Consider the following 13,996-nt stretch of genomic DNA (forward strand, 5'->3'; position numbering starts at 1 on the left):
GTCCTGAAAGATGGATGTTTCTCCATCGAATACGCTAGAAGGGCAACATACACATTCTTTTGAAGGGCTACTGTAGGGAAAACCGTTAGCATCTGCTGCGTAACAAACCGGATTATCAAGGCCACGTGCTGCAAAACGCCAGCAAAGCAGGCTGTAGTTTTGTAAGATCATGGAACACGTAATGAACATTCAGTAGACTGGATCTGGACTTCTGATAGAGCAGAACCCCTAGAAAACCTGCGTCTCCCACTTGTGTGATAAGACTGGCCTGCTTGTTTCCAAACCAAAGGCTTTCTGAACCATCTGCTCCTCAAGAGATTTCCTTTGCAGTTCCCACTTTTGCTGCCATCTCGGAACTCCGCAGGTGGCCGTTAGGTTCAAATTACACATTCTCCTTCATTTTATCTTTGTTTTTCGTGCCTAGGCTACATTGGAAGAAAAAAAATGATATAAGATCAAAGATATAAGGAAGCTGACATTCCCTAGCATCATGTTCATGCCCAAGAAAGAGAAATGCCTAAAATTCAAATACCTGTCTTTGCACTTAATCCCCTGGAAGTAAAGCAATGATTTCTTCCCATCCTTGGAAGAGTAAGGCAGCATTTACATTCTGAAACCAATTTACACCTTGGTAATAAGAGAAAATTTGATACAATTGATATAATTACCTCATCTCACACTTTGTACTTATGAACCTACGTAGAAAGCTTAGGCTCAATTTCATTTCTTTTTGGTTTGATCATGCCCACCATCTCTTTTGAACTAAGTAACTTCTTCATTTTTAATTTAATGCAGAAGGAAGCACTACGACAATTCCCCCTACCACTACCACCACAGGTGAGCAATCTGTTAAAGTATCAGGTGCTGGATGATCTAATGCTGTAGGCCACCAATAGATGTCAAGGCTTGATATTTTGTCTAGAAAACAAGGTGAAAAAAACTGTTAGGGTGTAAGAAGCACTGTAGTCCTGAAAGATGGATGGTTCTCCATCAAATAACCTAAAATGGCAACGTAGAAATGATTCTTTGTTGTGCGGCAAACAGTCAGAACCAGGAGTGTAAGAAACCAATTTTTGCATGCCACGGGGTTCAGATGGTCAGCAAAGCAGAGTTTCTTTCTGAAAGGTTAAGCAAAAACTTTCGATAGAATGGATCTCGACTCGTCACAAATCAGAACTGCTAGAAAATCAGTGTCTTGTCCTCTGCGAAAGAAGTTACGTTTAACAGTGTGAGAACTGCAGAGCTGGAAGGGACCCAGTGGATCATAGATTCCAGCCCCTGATGAAGAGGCACAGTAGGGAATCAACCTCTCAGCCTCAGGCTCTACAGTCAGCCGCTTAAACCACTTAGCTATCCTTCGTATTTCCCTGTTTTGATGCCATAAGGACACTCTCAGATAGATGTGTTTAAATACATGTTTACAAAAATGGAAGATGATCAGACAGAGAGGATTGAAATGCATAAAGTGAAAGAGCTATGCCAGGGTATTTCAAGTTCCAAAGATTCATTAATTTTGAACATTTCTGTTCATGGCTATGCAAGAACGGGGCAAAGAAATGAGATCAGCGTGTAAGAATTGAGAAGTTGATGTTGGTTGGAATGGGGAAATGGAATGGTTCAGATATTAAGGTCCACAGAAAAGCTGACTCCCCCATGAGTGAGGCAATGGTTTATTCCCCTCCTTGGAAGAGGCATACAGCATTTAAACCCTGACACATATGTATCACTTGTTTCCCACTGGAACTTTGATACAATTGATACAATTTCCTCTTCTGACACTTTAATTTATCCTTATGAAACTACTTCGAAAGCCTAGGCTGAATTACATTTCTTTTCGGTTTGGTCATGCCCACCATCTCTTTTGAACTAAGTAACTTCTTCATTTTTATTTAATACAGCAGAAAGCACTACGATTTCGACAACTACTCCTACCACTACCACCACAGGTGAGCAATCTCTTAAGTATCAGGTGCTGGACAATCTAATGCTGTAGGCCACCAACAGATGTCAATGTTGAATATTTTGTCTAGAAAACAAGTTTTTTAAAAAATTAGAGAGTAAGAAGTACTGTAGTCCTGAAAGATGGATGTTTCTCCATCGAATATGCTAGAAGGGCAACATACACATTCTTTTGAAGGGCTACTGTAGGGAAAACCGTTAGCATCTGCTCTGTAACAAACGGGATTATCAAGGCTACGTGGTGCAAAATGCCAGCAAAGCAGGCTGTAGTTTTGTAAGATCATGGAACACGTAATGAACATTCAGTAGACTGGATCTGGACTTCTGATGGAGCAGAACCCCTAGAAAACCTGTCTCTCCCACTTGTGTGATAAGACTGGCCTGCTTGTTTCCAAAGCAAAGGTTTTCTGAACTATGTGCTCCTCAAGAGACTTGGAATTTCTAAAATTCGAATACCTGTCTTTGAACTTAGTCCCATGGAAGTAAAGCAATGGTTTGTTCTCATCCTTGGAAGAGTAAGTCAGCATTTAAATTCTGAATCAAATTTACACCTTGGTAATAAGAGAAAATTCGATACAATTGACACAATGACCTCATCTCACACTTTAATTTATCCTTATGAATGCACATAGAAAGCTTAGGCTAAATTTCATTTCTTTTTGGTTTTGTCATGCCCCCCATCTCCTGTGAACTGAGTAAGTTCTTCATTTTTATTTTAATGTAACAGGAAGCACTACGACAACTCCCCCTTCCACTCCCACCACAGGTGAGCAATCTCTTAAGTATCAGGTGCTGAACGATCTAGTGTTATGGGCTACCAATAGATGTCAATGTTTCATATTTTATGTAGAAAACAAGTTGTACAAACAATTAGGGATGAAGAAGTACTGTAGTCCTGAAAGATGGAGGGTTCTCCATCAAATAAGGTAGAATGACAACATACAGATGCTTCTTTACTGTGCCGCGTACAGGTAGAACGAGCAGTATAAGAAACCAGATTTTGAATGCCACGTTGTCCAGAAGTTCAACAAAACAGAGTTTCTTTCCATAAGGTGAAGAAAACGCTTTAGCTAGAATGGATTGGGACTTGTCACAGAGCAGAACCCCTACAAGTGTCTTGTCCTCTGCGAAAGAAGTTACGTTTAACAGTGTGAGAACTGCAGAGCTGGAAGGGACCCAGTGGATCATAGATTCCAGCCCCTGATGCAGAGGCACAGTAGGGAATCAACCTCTCAGCCTCGGGCTCTGCAGTCAGCCTCCTAAACCATTGAGCTATCCTTCGTATTTCCCCCTTTTGATGCTAGAACAGGTCAAAGAGATCAGATCAGCTTGTAGCAATTGAGAAGTTGATGTTGATTGGAATGGGAAAATGGAATTTTCTGGATATTAGCATCCACAGAAAAGCCGACTCTCCTATGAGTGAGGAATAATCATTGCAGCCCTGAAGAGTTAGATATTTCCTCATGAAAAAAAGTGCAAGCTACAGGGGCATTGCAGGCAAAATGGCCAGAATGTACAGTGTCATAAAACAGGTGTATGAAAGCCACTGGTTCCACAAGGGCATCCCAACAGAGACAGAACATTTTTTCATTTGATGAAGAACATTTTGGGTATATATGTTTTTTTTCCCAACAGCAGAACATCAAGAAAAATATTGTCTACCTGCTCATTTTGTAACTAGGCTGCTTGTTTCCATAAGAATGGTTATCATAATCTACTCAATAAGACATTTCCTTTTGTATTTCCATGTTTAGCCACTAGTGGCACTGTTAGTCAGATGGGATTTGATAAATATTTACCAGAATGTAGCAAAATGATAAAAAGAAGTTTGGATCTTATAAAGTGAAGTAACTACATGTGCAACCTGGGGACAAAGGGATAATATAAGCATGTAGGAATAGAGAAGATGGAGTTGCTTGCAATCATGAGGAAAAATGAATGTTTCAGATGTGAATGTCCAGAGAAATACTTGCTCCCACATGAGTGAGACCATGATATATTTCCATCCTCAGAAGAGAGGAAGCACTTAAATCCTGAAACAAATGTATAGCTTGTTACTCAGATGATCTTTGATATCACTAACATAATTATCAGGTCTCACACTTTAATTAACCATATCAGAGATAAATGTTAGCTGTGACAGACCCAACAGATTCAAACTACTAAAAAGTGCTCTGTGGACCTTGTCTGAGTATCATGCATTAGACTTTGTGAGACTTTCCAACTAGTTATGCTCAGATAGATTACTTAATGCTCATCCATGCAGATCCTAACAGAGTTGTGGAAAGGCTAGGCTAATATCATTTTTCCCCTATTACCTATATACCCAACAAAGGAACATACAGAATTTCTTGATTTTTATTTTAACAAACCCAAAACACTACAACACTTTCTGCTACGCCAACTATAAATAAGAGATCTCTTAAATGCCAGGTGGTGGTTGTTCTAATGTGATGTGGTGCTTCCTTTGTGGCTAACAGGCATCAATGTTTGATATTTTGTATAAAAATGAATTTTTCAAAATATTGAAGTGAGGAAGAAGTACTGTACCCCTTGAAAGGTGCATGTTTCTCCATCGGATAAGCTTGAAGGGTAACTGAATGCTATTTAGGGGTCGCTGTAGGATGAATGGCCTGCTTCAGCAATATAGGAACACACAGTATAAAAGCCATTGGGTCTACAAGCCAAGTAGCACACAGAATAATTCAATCAGGTTGTGACATAGAGGCAGAACTTTTTGTAGAATACATCCAGTCTTCACCGAAAGCAGAGGCCCTAGAAAAATAATGTCTTCCATAGCAGTGATAAAACTAGCCTGCTTTTTTAAAAACAAAAGAACCATTATCAAAATATTCTTCTATGCAAGAGTGCTCCTTTTCAGTTCCTGGTTTTGATGCCATAATGGCACTCTCAGCCAGGCGTGGTTAGGTAAATATTTGCCAAAATGTAACAAAATGATGAAAACAAGGTTTGATCTTATACATCAGGGGTCCCCAACCCCTGGTCCACCGCCCGTGCCGGTCCGTGGGCTTCTTGGAACTGGGCTGCAGAGACGGATCTCCGCCTCCCCCCGCACACACATACCCCTCTGCAAGCATGACACGTCCACCTACAAGCACGGGGGTGCCCCTGGCTCACCCCACACATGGAGCCCACCCCCCCCCAACTGGTCCACGGTTTCAAAACAGTTGGGGACCGCTGTTATACATAACTGTCTGTCACTTTCAGGTTACACTTATTCAATAATTTTGAATTTTGTTTTTCATGCAGAGGCAGCATTGAGACAAAGGGATGAAATAATCATGTAGAAATAGGGAAGCTAATTTTGGGGGGAGTCATTTTTATATCTGGGGAAAGTCGAATGCTTACAATGTGATTGTCTACAAAAACACATACTCTGGTTTATTTCCGTCCTTGGAAGAGAATGCAGCATTTAAACCCTGAAACAAATGTATAACTTGTTACTCAGATGAACATTTTTAGAATTTATGCCGTTATATCTAATCACACACTTCAATTAACCCTATCAGGGAGAAAAGACAGCTGTGACAGACCCCAACAGACTCAAAAGTGCAGTCATGATATACTGCTCCAGGGACTCTTTGTCTGCGCATCATGCATTAGACTTTGTGAGACTTTCAAATTAGTTACTCAGAGACAATAGTTAATGCTCATCCATGTAAATCCTGATGCTACTGTGGAAAGACTAGGCTGAATATCAAACTGACAGGAGGTAGAACAGTTCCCTCATCTCCTTGCTGTTCTCAGAACCCTGACAAAAGCGCCCTGCTGCACCATGGAAGTAGCAAAAATTGTCTCTGAGTAGTAAAGGTGCATGGGGAAAATTTTGTTGACTGCTTCCATATAGGATGTATGGAGTCGGCCTTCATCAGAACCCATTTCTCCCCCATATATCTTTATGAGTTGCAGGGAAATCCTCATGACTCCCACAGTGCAGTGGGGCACTTTTCTTAGGGTGCAGAGAAGTGGCAATGGAACAGCACGGAGGTAAAAGACTTTCCTACCTCCTGCTGGTTTGATTGCTCCCAGTCCCATAACTTGGCCTGAGCGTTTCTCACTAAATTATGGGACTAGGAATTTGTTAATTCCGAAAATCCAATCTTTAGCAATGGACATCCTGCTAAATGGTACACATTTCTTGTTGAATTAATATTGCTCCCATAGAAGTTTCGGCAGGATTCTAAACTCAATTTTCATGCTGCCACAACATTTTGAATTTCTTTTTAAACTGAATTTGCAAACTCACATTTCCCTGTAAAATATAGACTTGTACTGAAAGTGGATTTGGTGAGCTTTGTGAGTTCTCTCGACAATATATAATCAAACGGGTGGATGAAATATCCAATTCTCTTAATTCTCTTAAAATCTTATTTTAGGACGTCCAACTTGTAATGCTCAGACCTGTACATATGGAGCTACGTGCATCCCTCTATTCAATGACACCGTCTGCCAGTGTCCGTATGGATTCTACTATTCACCAAAAAGCTGTGAGCTAGGTGAGTTGCATGACTTGAACCAGCAGAAATGTATCATGCTTCTATGTTGGGACCTTTTTGTTATGGCAACTCTTTGACACTATTGTGTAACAAAAAACACACTTAAAAAATTAGAAACACAACATCAGTATCACTTTGCCAGTTCTCGCTGTTTTTTCTCTCTTTGTCTCACTTCAAGGCACGGTCATGCTTACAACACACCAAAGAGATACAATGTTAGGGAAAATTCTCAACAAATACAAAAGTGCAAGGACATTTAAATAATAACAATAATAATAGCCTTTTAGCATGTAAACCGAAAGGCAGAAATTTCAGGGCAGCTGAGATCAAAATAGAAGATCTTTTCCAACCTATGAAACCTAGTTCTTTCAGTTCATTTGGCTATTTTTAAATGAACTTTCCCTCTCCACTGGTTTTCTATCTTTGTAAGGTTTTCATTATTTATATTGTTTTATATATGTTTATTTTTATTATTTGCTGATTGTTAGCTGCCTAGAGTGGTCCTGAGTCGACTAGATAGGCGGGATATAAATAAAATAAATAAAATAAATGAAATCCTAAGGGTTGTCTTATGGAAGGAAAAACAATCTCTTTGATGTTCAAAATGGTCCTATGTTACTTTTGACATTATGGTTGGAGATGAGGGTATTCATATGTCCGCTGCCACCGCTGGCTCCGCTGTCCTTTCCAATCGCTCTGGAGCTCACGGCCGACTATCCACTCCTGGCAGAAGGAAGGAAAACGAGTCTCCCTGCCAGGCTGACAAGTGGATAGCTGACTGTGAGCCCTGGAGAGACTGGAAGGGAGAGTGGATCCGGCGGCAGCAGCGGACGCACGAGTGGACAGTCATTACATCCAGCTGTGCAGGGGTATTCATATATGGTCTAATTATGGCCCATTGTTTTGAAATATATTTCATGCAAGAATTTTTGTAATTAAGGGTGCAGTCCTAACTAACCAAGGTGGCTGAGGTTTTGCTGAGCTGACACTAAACGATCTGAGGCTGTGCTGAATCCAAACCCCTCCCAGCCCAGAGATGTTGGAAATTATTTAAGTTTATCCTGGCTCTGCCCTAACTTAGTATAGTGACTAAGGCTAGGACTACAAGGTAAAATCCTGCAGGATTTGCTGTGAGTGTGAAACACATGAAGTAGACATGGTCTAGAGGGGCGGGGTAAAAATCAAATAAATAAATAAATAAATAAATAAATAAATGAATTCACTGTTTAAAAAACTGATCGCATGACACAAAGGTCAGTTCAAATCAGTCCAGACCTTGCTGCTCCTGACACAAAGTTTTCTTCTCTGCCAGTGGGGGCTTCTGCTTTTTTCAACCCAGAACAATTTGAATGGCCTTTCCCTTATGTGGGCGGTTGTTTTCTTCTCCGAAAGGACAGACAGCATGGCTATGGGTGGTATGCTGGTGATGTACTAAACTGGGCTTTATGTTTTGGACAGAAAGAAAACCCACCCCTGATCTTTTTTTGTATTCTCCCTGAAGTATTTTTTTCCCCAAAACAAACTAGTAAGTTTAGCACTTCATCAACTTGCCACTACATTGGTATTAATTAGAGACATGCTTGAAGCAGTGCTTCGTACCAGTTTGTCCTTTGGACAAGGGGGTGCCCACGCAGATCATTTCTGCACGGACCAAAAAAAAAAAGGGGGGAGAGATAAAAGTTGATATGAAATAGAAACAACTCTTGACAAACTGCAGCAGACTACTAGGTTTCTGCAGTATGCATGTGATTTTATAGTATGGACAACTTTGGAAAACTGTCCCATTTTTCTAGTGCCATGCAACACTTTAAACAGCCTGTTGGCTTTACAATGAACTTTAAACGGAGAGCCAGAGTGGCCAGTGTGGACTCTGGCACCAAAACAATCTGCAGCACCATAAAATATGCTCCCTTTCTCTATCCGTTTTATTATTCATTCATTCATTCATTCATTCATTCATTCATTCATTCATTCATTCATTGGCTTCTTGACTGGCTAGTCTTGGCCAGCACAGAAGATGTGTGTGACTGCTCTGAGATCTGCAGGCACAAGAAACTTCTCCCTGTTGCAGAATCACTACAAATAGCATATCTTTACATCTGGATTGCAGAGTACCCCAGATCAGATAATTTACCATAAATGTGCCCTATGTGTCCATTGGTAAATTCTTGAAATCTTTGACATATGTGCTAATTTAGCGTGTTGCTACAACACATGTCCTTTCTTCTACCTGTGTTCTCTCACAAGCCCTAAAGCTGCACATGTTATTTAGTCTGCAGCTACAATCAATAGAAGGGTGGTCTTTCTAGATATAAATATAAATATAAATAAAATCAGCTGTATTGTAATTTCAGGTAAAGTATTCCCAGGACAAATAACTATAACAAATATAACATATGACCAGGACATGGAAAACAAGGAGTCTGTAAAGTATGGTGAAGTATACTATTCTCTTACCAGCCTTGTAAGTTCATATTTTCTGACATATTTCTTGTAAATTGAAATGTAACATAATTTGTCTCTTTAAAAAAACAGATGCAGACAGGTATCTCTGCAGTTACTTAGATACATTTGAGACAAATCTATTGAGTTTTGCAGAGAAAACAATCTCTGTAGTTTTTTTTGACACATACACACTATAACTAAATTTTGTTTGCAGATATGCAAACCTTACTTGTGTTTGAATGAGTTTTGCATGCTGTGTAGGTAACAGTCTTATGTCATACAAACATGCTGCATAAAAAATGCAACATAATATTAAGATGGGGACAATAATATTTTCCACATTCCTGTGATAATGTGTGTTATTTCTACACAATAGAATCAACTTCTAGTTTTGTCTAGTTTTTAGGACTAATAAATATTCAGTAAAAACACAGCAATCACATATAGCAATATATTGATTGGGATAGATAGTGAACTGATGGGGAAAAATCCAGCACAAAACCCACTACTGTATTGATTTACATGTGATACTACTGAATATAACAATGACAGAAAACTGATCCTACACAGAACTGGTCTGTGAAAATGCCCCTCCTTTTACAATAGAATTTGACTGGAAAATGTAATAATATTTTTAAAATTTGCCACCCCTTCTATATAAATAATTATAACTTCTAGGAATTACTTCATACATAATAGGCAGCCAAGGTTAATCAAAAGGGTGGGTAAAGGGTGGCCCACATGTGGTCCACCAGGGTGGTCCTCCAGGCTCCAAAGCGCTACAAATCCCCCAGATGCCTCCTGGCATTGCCAGGATGCCTCCCCTTCCTCCTTCCTGACATGATGGCTTTTTCAATCCCCTCCCTTCATGGGAGGGGATTTGTAGACACACACATCCCAATCATAGACATTTTAAAATAAAGAACAAATCAAAAACACAATTAGACACTCAGTCAGAACTTCTATATCTGTTTCAGACTTACATTTCACATTGTAACCAAACCATAAACTGTAGCTAGTCATATCTATGCATAGTGAAAAGAAATCTACTTCATATAAACAATTATCTGAAGTTGCCTCATTTTTTCTAAACATGGGCAAAATTAACCCTAGTTTGTCCACAATGACACAATGAAAAGCTGTACTTGGTTTAAAACAAAAGCAAAAGCTTGTGAACTCCTCCTTCTCCTCATGGCCCCAATGGAAAAAGAAGGCATGCAGCGGATTGTCCTCTTAAAACGAAATCTCTTCTTGATTTATTCCTTCTTCATTATACACAACATGCAGCATATGTCTTTTTTGTACATCATACCCAGAAAGAAATTTGTAATATGCGAGCCACAACAGAAATAGGAAAAGGGATTGTATTAAGAAACATGGAGAACCACAGTACTCAGTCTCATGCCTGGTGGAACCACAGCTGGCCTGGGCACATCTCGTGACTCTGACTGGGTATACTGTCCTCCCCTAAGCAAGTTGGTGGTTTATTCATCCTTTAGCACCCACCCTATTCTCTTCCCTTATTTTCCTCAGAATGCCTGTGGGACCCACACACATCTAGAAGCATTCTGAGAAAAGACAGCTGAATTTTAACAATGTTTTTAAGCTTTGAAAGAATACTGAGCTTTTAAGCATTAGTTTCTTTTAAAATCTGCTACTTTTGTTTGTTTCATTGGTTGATCGGTTGTGTATAATGAAGAAGGAATAAATCAAGAAGAGATTTGTATCCCACCCAGCTAATGGTCAAGCTGCTACTCTGGGTAGCTAACAGAAGAACACGAAGTGGCTGTTGTCGTCATCATCATCATAATCAACAATAACAACAGCAGCAGCAACAACAACACAATAAAATAAGAGTGAACATTAATGGCAGGCCCCTAAAATTACTTATTTAAGGGCAAACTATTGAAAGGCTTGGGGAAAAAAATTGGGTCTTCAGTTGCCTTCTAAAACCCAGGAGGGGTGGAGCTGATCACACTTCTGGTGGAAGGGAGTTCCAAAATGAAGCAGCCACCACAGTAAACTCCTGGTTTCAAGTGACTGATGTGTCTCCTAGAAGAACTTAAAATCCACACAAGTTCTTTGTATGGGAGAGTGTGAAGTTTTGAAAAGCCTGGTCCAAAGGTGCTCCCTGACAGAGGAGTCTTGGTCCCGTTTGCCTGATTATTTAAGGGCAGTTCATTCCACTTCAGCCTAGTATTGTGGGAAATCATGATCCTTCTGCCCTCTTGCCGGGGTCCACAGAAGAGACCAAAGAACAACTGGCTTAGTATCTGGAAGTTGAGTCATGGCAACTGGACTTCTTTCTTTTTAGGTTGAAACATTTTTCTACTCATCCAAGTAGCTTCTTCAGTCTGAGGAGAGTTGGTAAGAGACCCCTGATATACAGTGGTGCCTCGCTTAATGATTGCCCCGCATTACGACAAAATCGCTGTATGACGATCTTTTTAAGATCGCAATTGCGATCGCAAAATGATGGTCTAAATAGGGTTTTTTTTTTTTTTGCTTTGCAATGATCGGTTCCCTGATTCAGGAACTGATTCTTTGCAAAATGATTTTTTAACAGCTGATCGGTGGTTTCAAAATGGCCGCTGGGTGCTTAAAATGGCTCCCTGCTGTGTTTAGGGATGGATTCCTCACTATACAGGCAGCGAAAATGGCCACCATATGGAGGATCTTCACTGGATGGTGAGTTTTTACCCCATTGGAATGCATTGAATGGGTTTCAATGGGTTTCAATGGGGTTTTTAATATCGTTTTACGATGTTTTCGCTTAACGGTGATTTTCCTGGAACGGATTATCGTCGTTAAGCTAGGCACCACTGCATCTTCCACATTGGTTTCACTTCCCCCTGGTCTGAATAGGCTAATTAGATGGACAAAAAACTGGAGGTGAGGGATAATCCTACTTCTGCAGTCCTTCTCCACCCATTGTCATGGGACTGCAGAAGTGGGATTATCCCTCACCCTCTGTCCTTCTAAGGAGCCTGTTCAGGGGGAAGTGAAACCAAAGTGGATGACCTCACCTGGATGACAGAATCTTCACAAATATAACTAGCTTAGTACAGTAATGTGAAGAAAAGAGAATGAAGGAAGTATGCGCAGGGCAAATTTTCATGGTATAGATTTGTATCAGGCCTTCTCCTCCTCCTCCTTTAATTGACAATGACTTTATTACTCTCCTACACCTACAGTTCCATAGAATATTTGCAAGTGAGAAAAGTTACCGGGAAACAGTCATTGTGAGCTTAAGGTAAGCATGAAAGGTTCATTAACATGTACATAACAAGTAAGTCTTGCAACAAAATGTTGCAGTACAGAGTGCACTTATTTTGGGTTCCAGCCACTTTGCATGCCGCACCCTTTCCCAGGATATTTCTCCTCATCCCCCTCTCCCTACAGTTTACCATTTTCACCCTTTCAGCGGCCAACTTTTTTAAACGAAGAAACTTCACAGGGCTGTTTTGTAAGTCCTGCCCTGCTTTTTTTTAAGATTTGTTGAGGGGGGTGGTTGTACATGGACACCATGTGATGCCATTTGGGGAGAACTAGCTAAAAAGCCTGAATAGAAGAGAACACATTTGAATGGGGACTTCTTAATAAAGACCGATGCCAAAAATAGTGGGATTTGATGGACAAACAGGTGATGAAACTGGGATGGGAGAAGATTAAGCACTCATCCTGTGCTCCAAATTGTACCTCTTCCCACATTTCATTTTACAGCTTGGGAGACTTGGATTTGTTGGCTTGCTGCTTTGGCTTTAAGCAGCTTTGTCTTTCAAACACACACACACAAGTTAGTAAAGATTTCTATTATTAAAATATTGTTTTTAATGGCATCTTTGCTAATATGCATGTTTATGTATTACAGTCAACCTTCATCAACATTAAACAGGCTCAGTAAAGCTGGAGCAGAAAGTTATATTACTGTTACATTAATTAATATGTTTGACACAAACACAAGTATAACTGAACAGACAGTGACAGACCTTGTGCAAAACACAAGTTGTGATGGAAACATTCAATGCAAATCCTTTAGAGGTAAGTATTGAATTAGAGCTACTGGCAGAATTCTACCATATCAGTCATGTGACTCCAAAGAAAAATCGGTTGATGTCAAGGAATTTCCCTCCAAAGGTCCAGAGGCTCCCATGGAATCCCTTTGGTCACTGGGATGTGGTTGGGGGCCACAGAAGGAGGAGGAGAATTTCATTTCTGAAAATTGCCAATGCCAGTGAAGTCATCCCAGAAGTGGCTGGCAATACTCAGGAATTAAAGACTCCTGGATATCTGAGAATAGGTATCTCAGACAGGTGAACTAATGTGACTGCAAGGGGTTTATAAGGCCTGTTGTATAGTCTTTGGCTCAGAGAGTTACCAGACATTATTCAGCTCATTGCAACTCATCTCTATGATGCTAAGTCAAGAGATGTCCTTGCACCTTCAGTTCTAATTACAGGTGTTCTAAAAAAAGAGTGGAAGAGGATTTTCTTCTAGACACCTGACCATCGTAACAGTTGGGTGCAGGCCATGGATTAGTGCGTTTGCATAGAGCAGTGGTCCCCAACCTTTTTAATACTAGGGACCGGTTTTCTTGAAGACCATTCTTCCAAGGACCGGTAGGATGGGGGGGGCGGTGGGCTGCCGCCACCAGCGTCTGTGAATGGGGGCCTCCGTGCGTGTGGGTACTTGTTATGCAGCACTGTAGTATGTTATGCATTAAGCACCATTTCCCATTGAAATGCATGGGAACAGGATTAATCCATTCCAGCATTTCAAAAAAAATACACAAAATAAATAAAAATAAACAGAGCAAGTCCCATGCTGGGACTGAGAAAAAAACATCACAAATCCAAAAACAAAACAAAAAAGCACAGAAAAATAACCCCCAGTCCAAACCCCACCTAGAAGAGTTTTTAAAAAGGAAAAAGCAGCATTTTACCAGTCCAAAGCCTCCTCAACCTTGTGGACTTCCATAGCTGCTGCTGGGAGGCCTCCGGCAGGCCTCCCGCACTTCCACCACTGCCTGGAAAGTGAGCAGCGTTGATGGGCCCAGCGGCGGAACGTAAGAGCCC

General features: G+C 40.5%; 1 protein-coding gene across 1 annotated transcript in view; it reads left to right on the forward strand.

Moving 5' to 3' along the window:
* Positions 1-13,996, forward strand: part of MUC13 (mucin 13, cell surface associated) — a 45,148-nt gene that overhangs the window by 9,478 nt on the left and 21,674 nt on the right. Inside the window, exons 5-11 of the mRNA XM_078387061.1 lie at positions 796-837; positions 1,899-1,946; positions 2,687-2,725; positions 6,357-6,476; positions 8,831-8,940; positions 12,116-12,174; positions 12,793-12,962. Coding sequence (XP_078243187.1) covers positions 796-837; positions 1,899-1,946; positions 2,687-2,725; positions 6,357-6,476; positions 8,831-8,940; positions 12,116-12,174; positions 12,793-12,962 — 588 coding nt within the window. The remainder of the gene's footprint in view (positions 1-795; positions 838-1,898; positions 1,947-2,686; positions 2,726-6,356; positions 6,477-8,830; positions 8,941-12,115; positions 12,175-12,792; positions 12,963-13,996) is intronic.

Source organism: Pogona vitticeps, chromosome 1, assembly GCF_051106095.1.
Source record: "Pogona vitticeps strain Pit_001003342236 chromosome 1, PviZW2.1, whole genome shotgun sequence".
Lineage (NCBI taxonomy): Eukaryota > Metazoa > Chordata > Lepidosauria > Squamata > Agamidae > Pogona > Pogona vitticeps.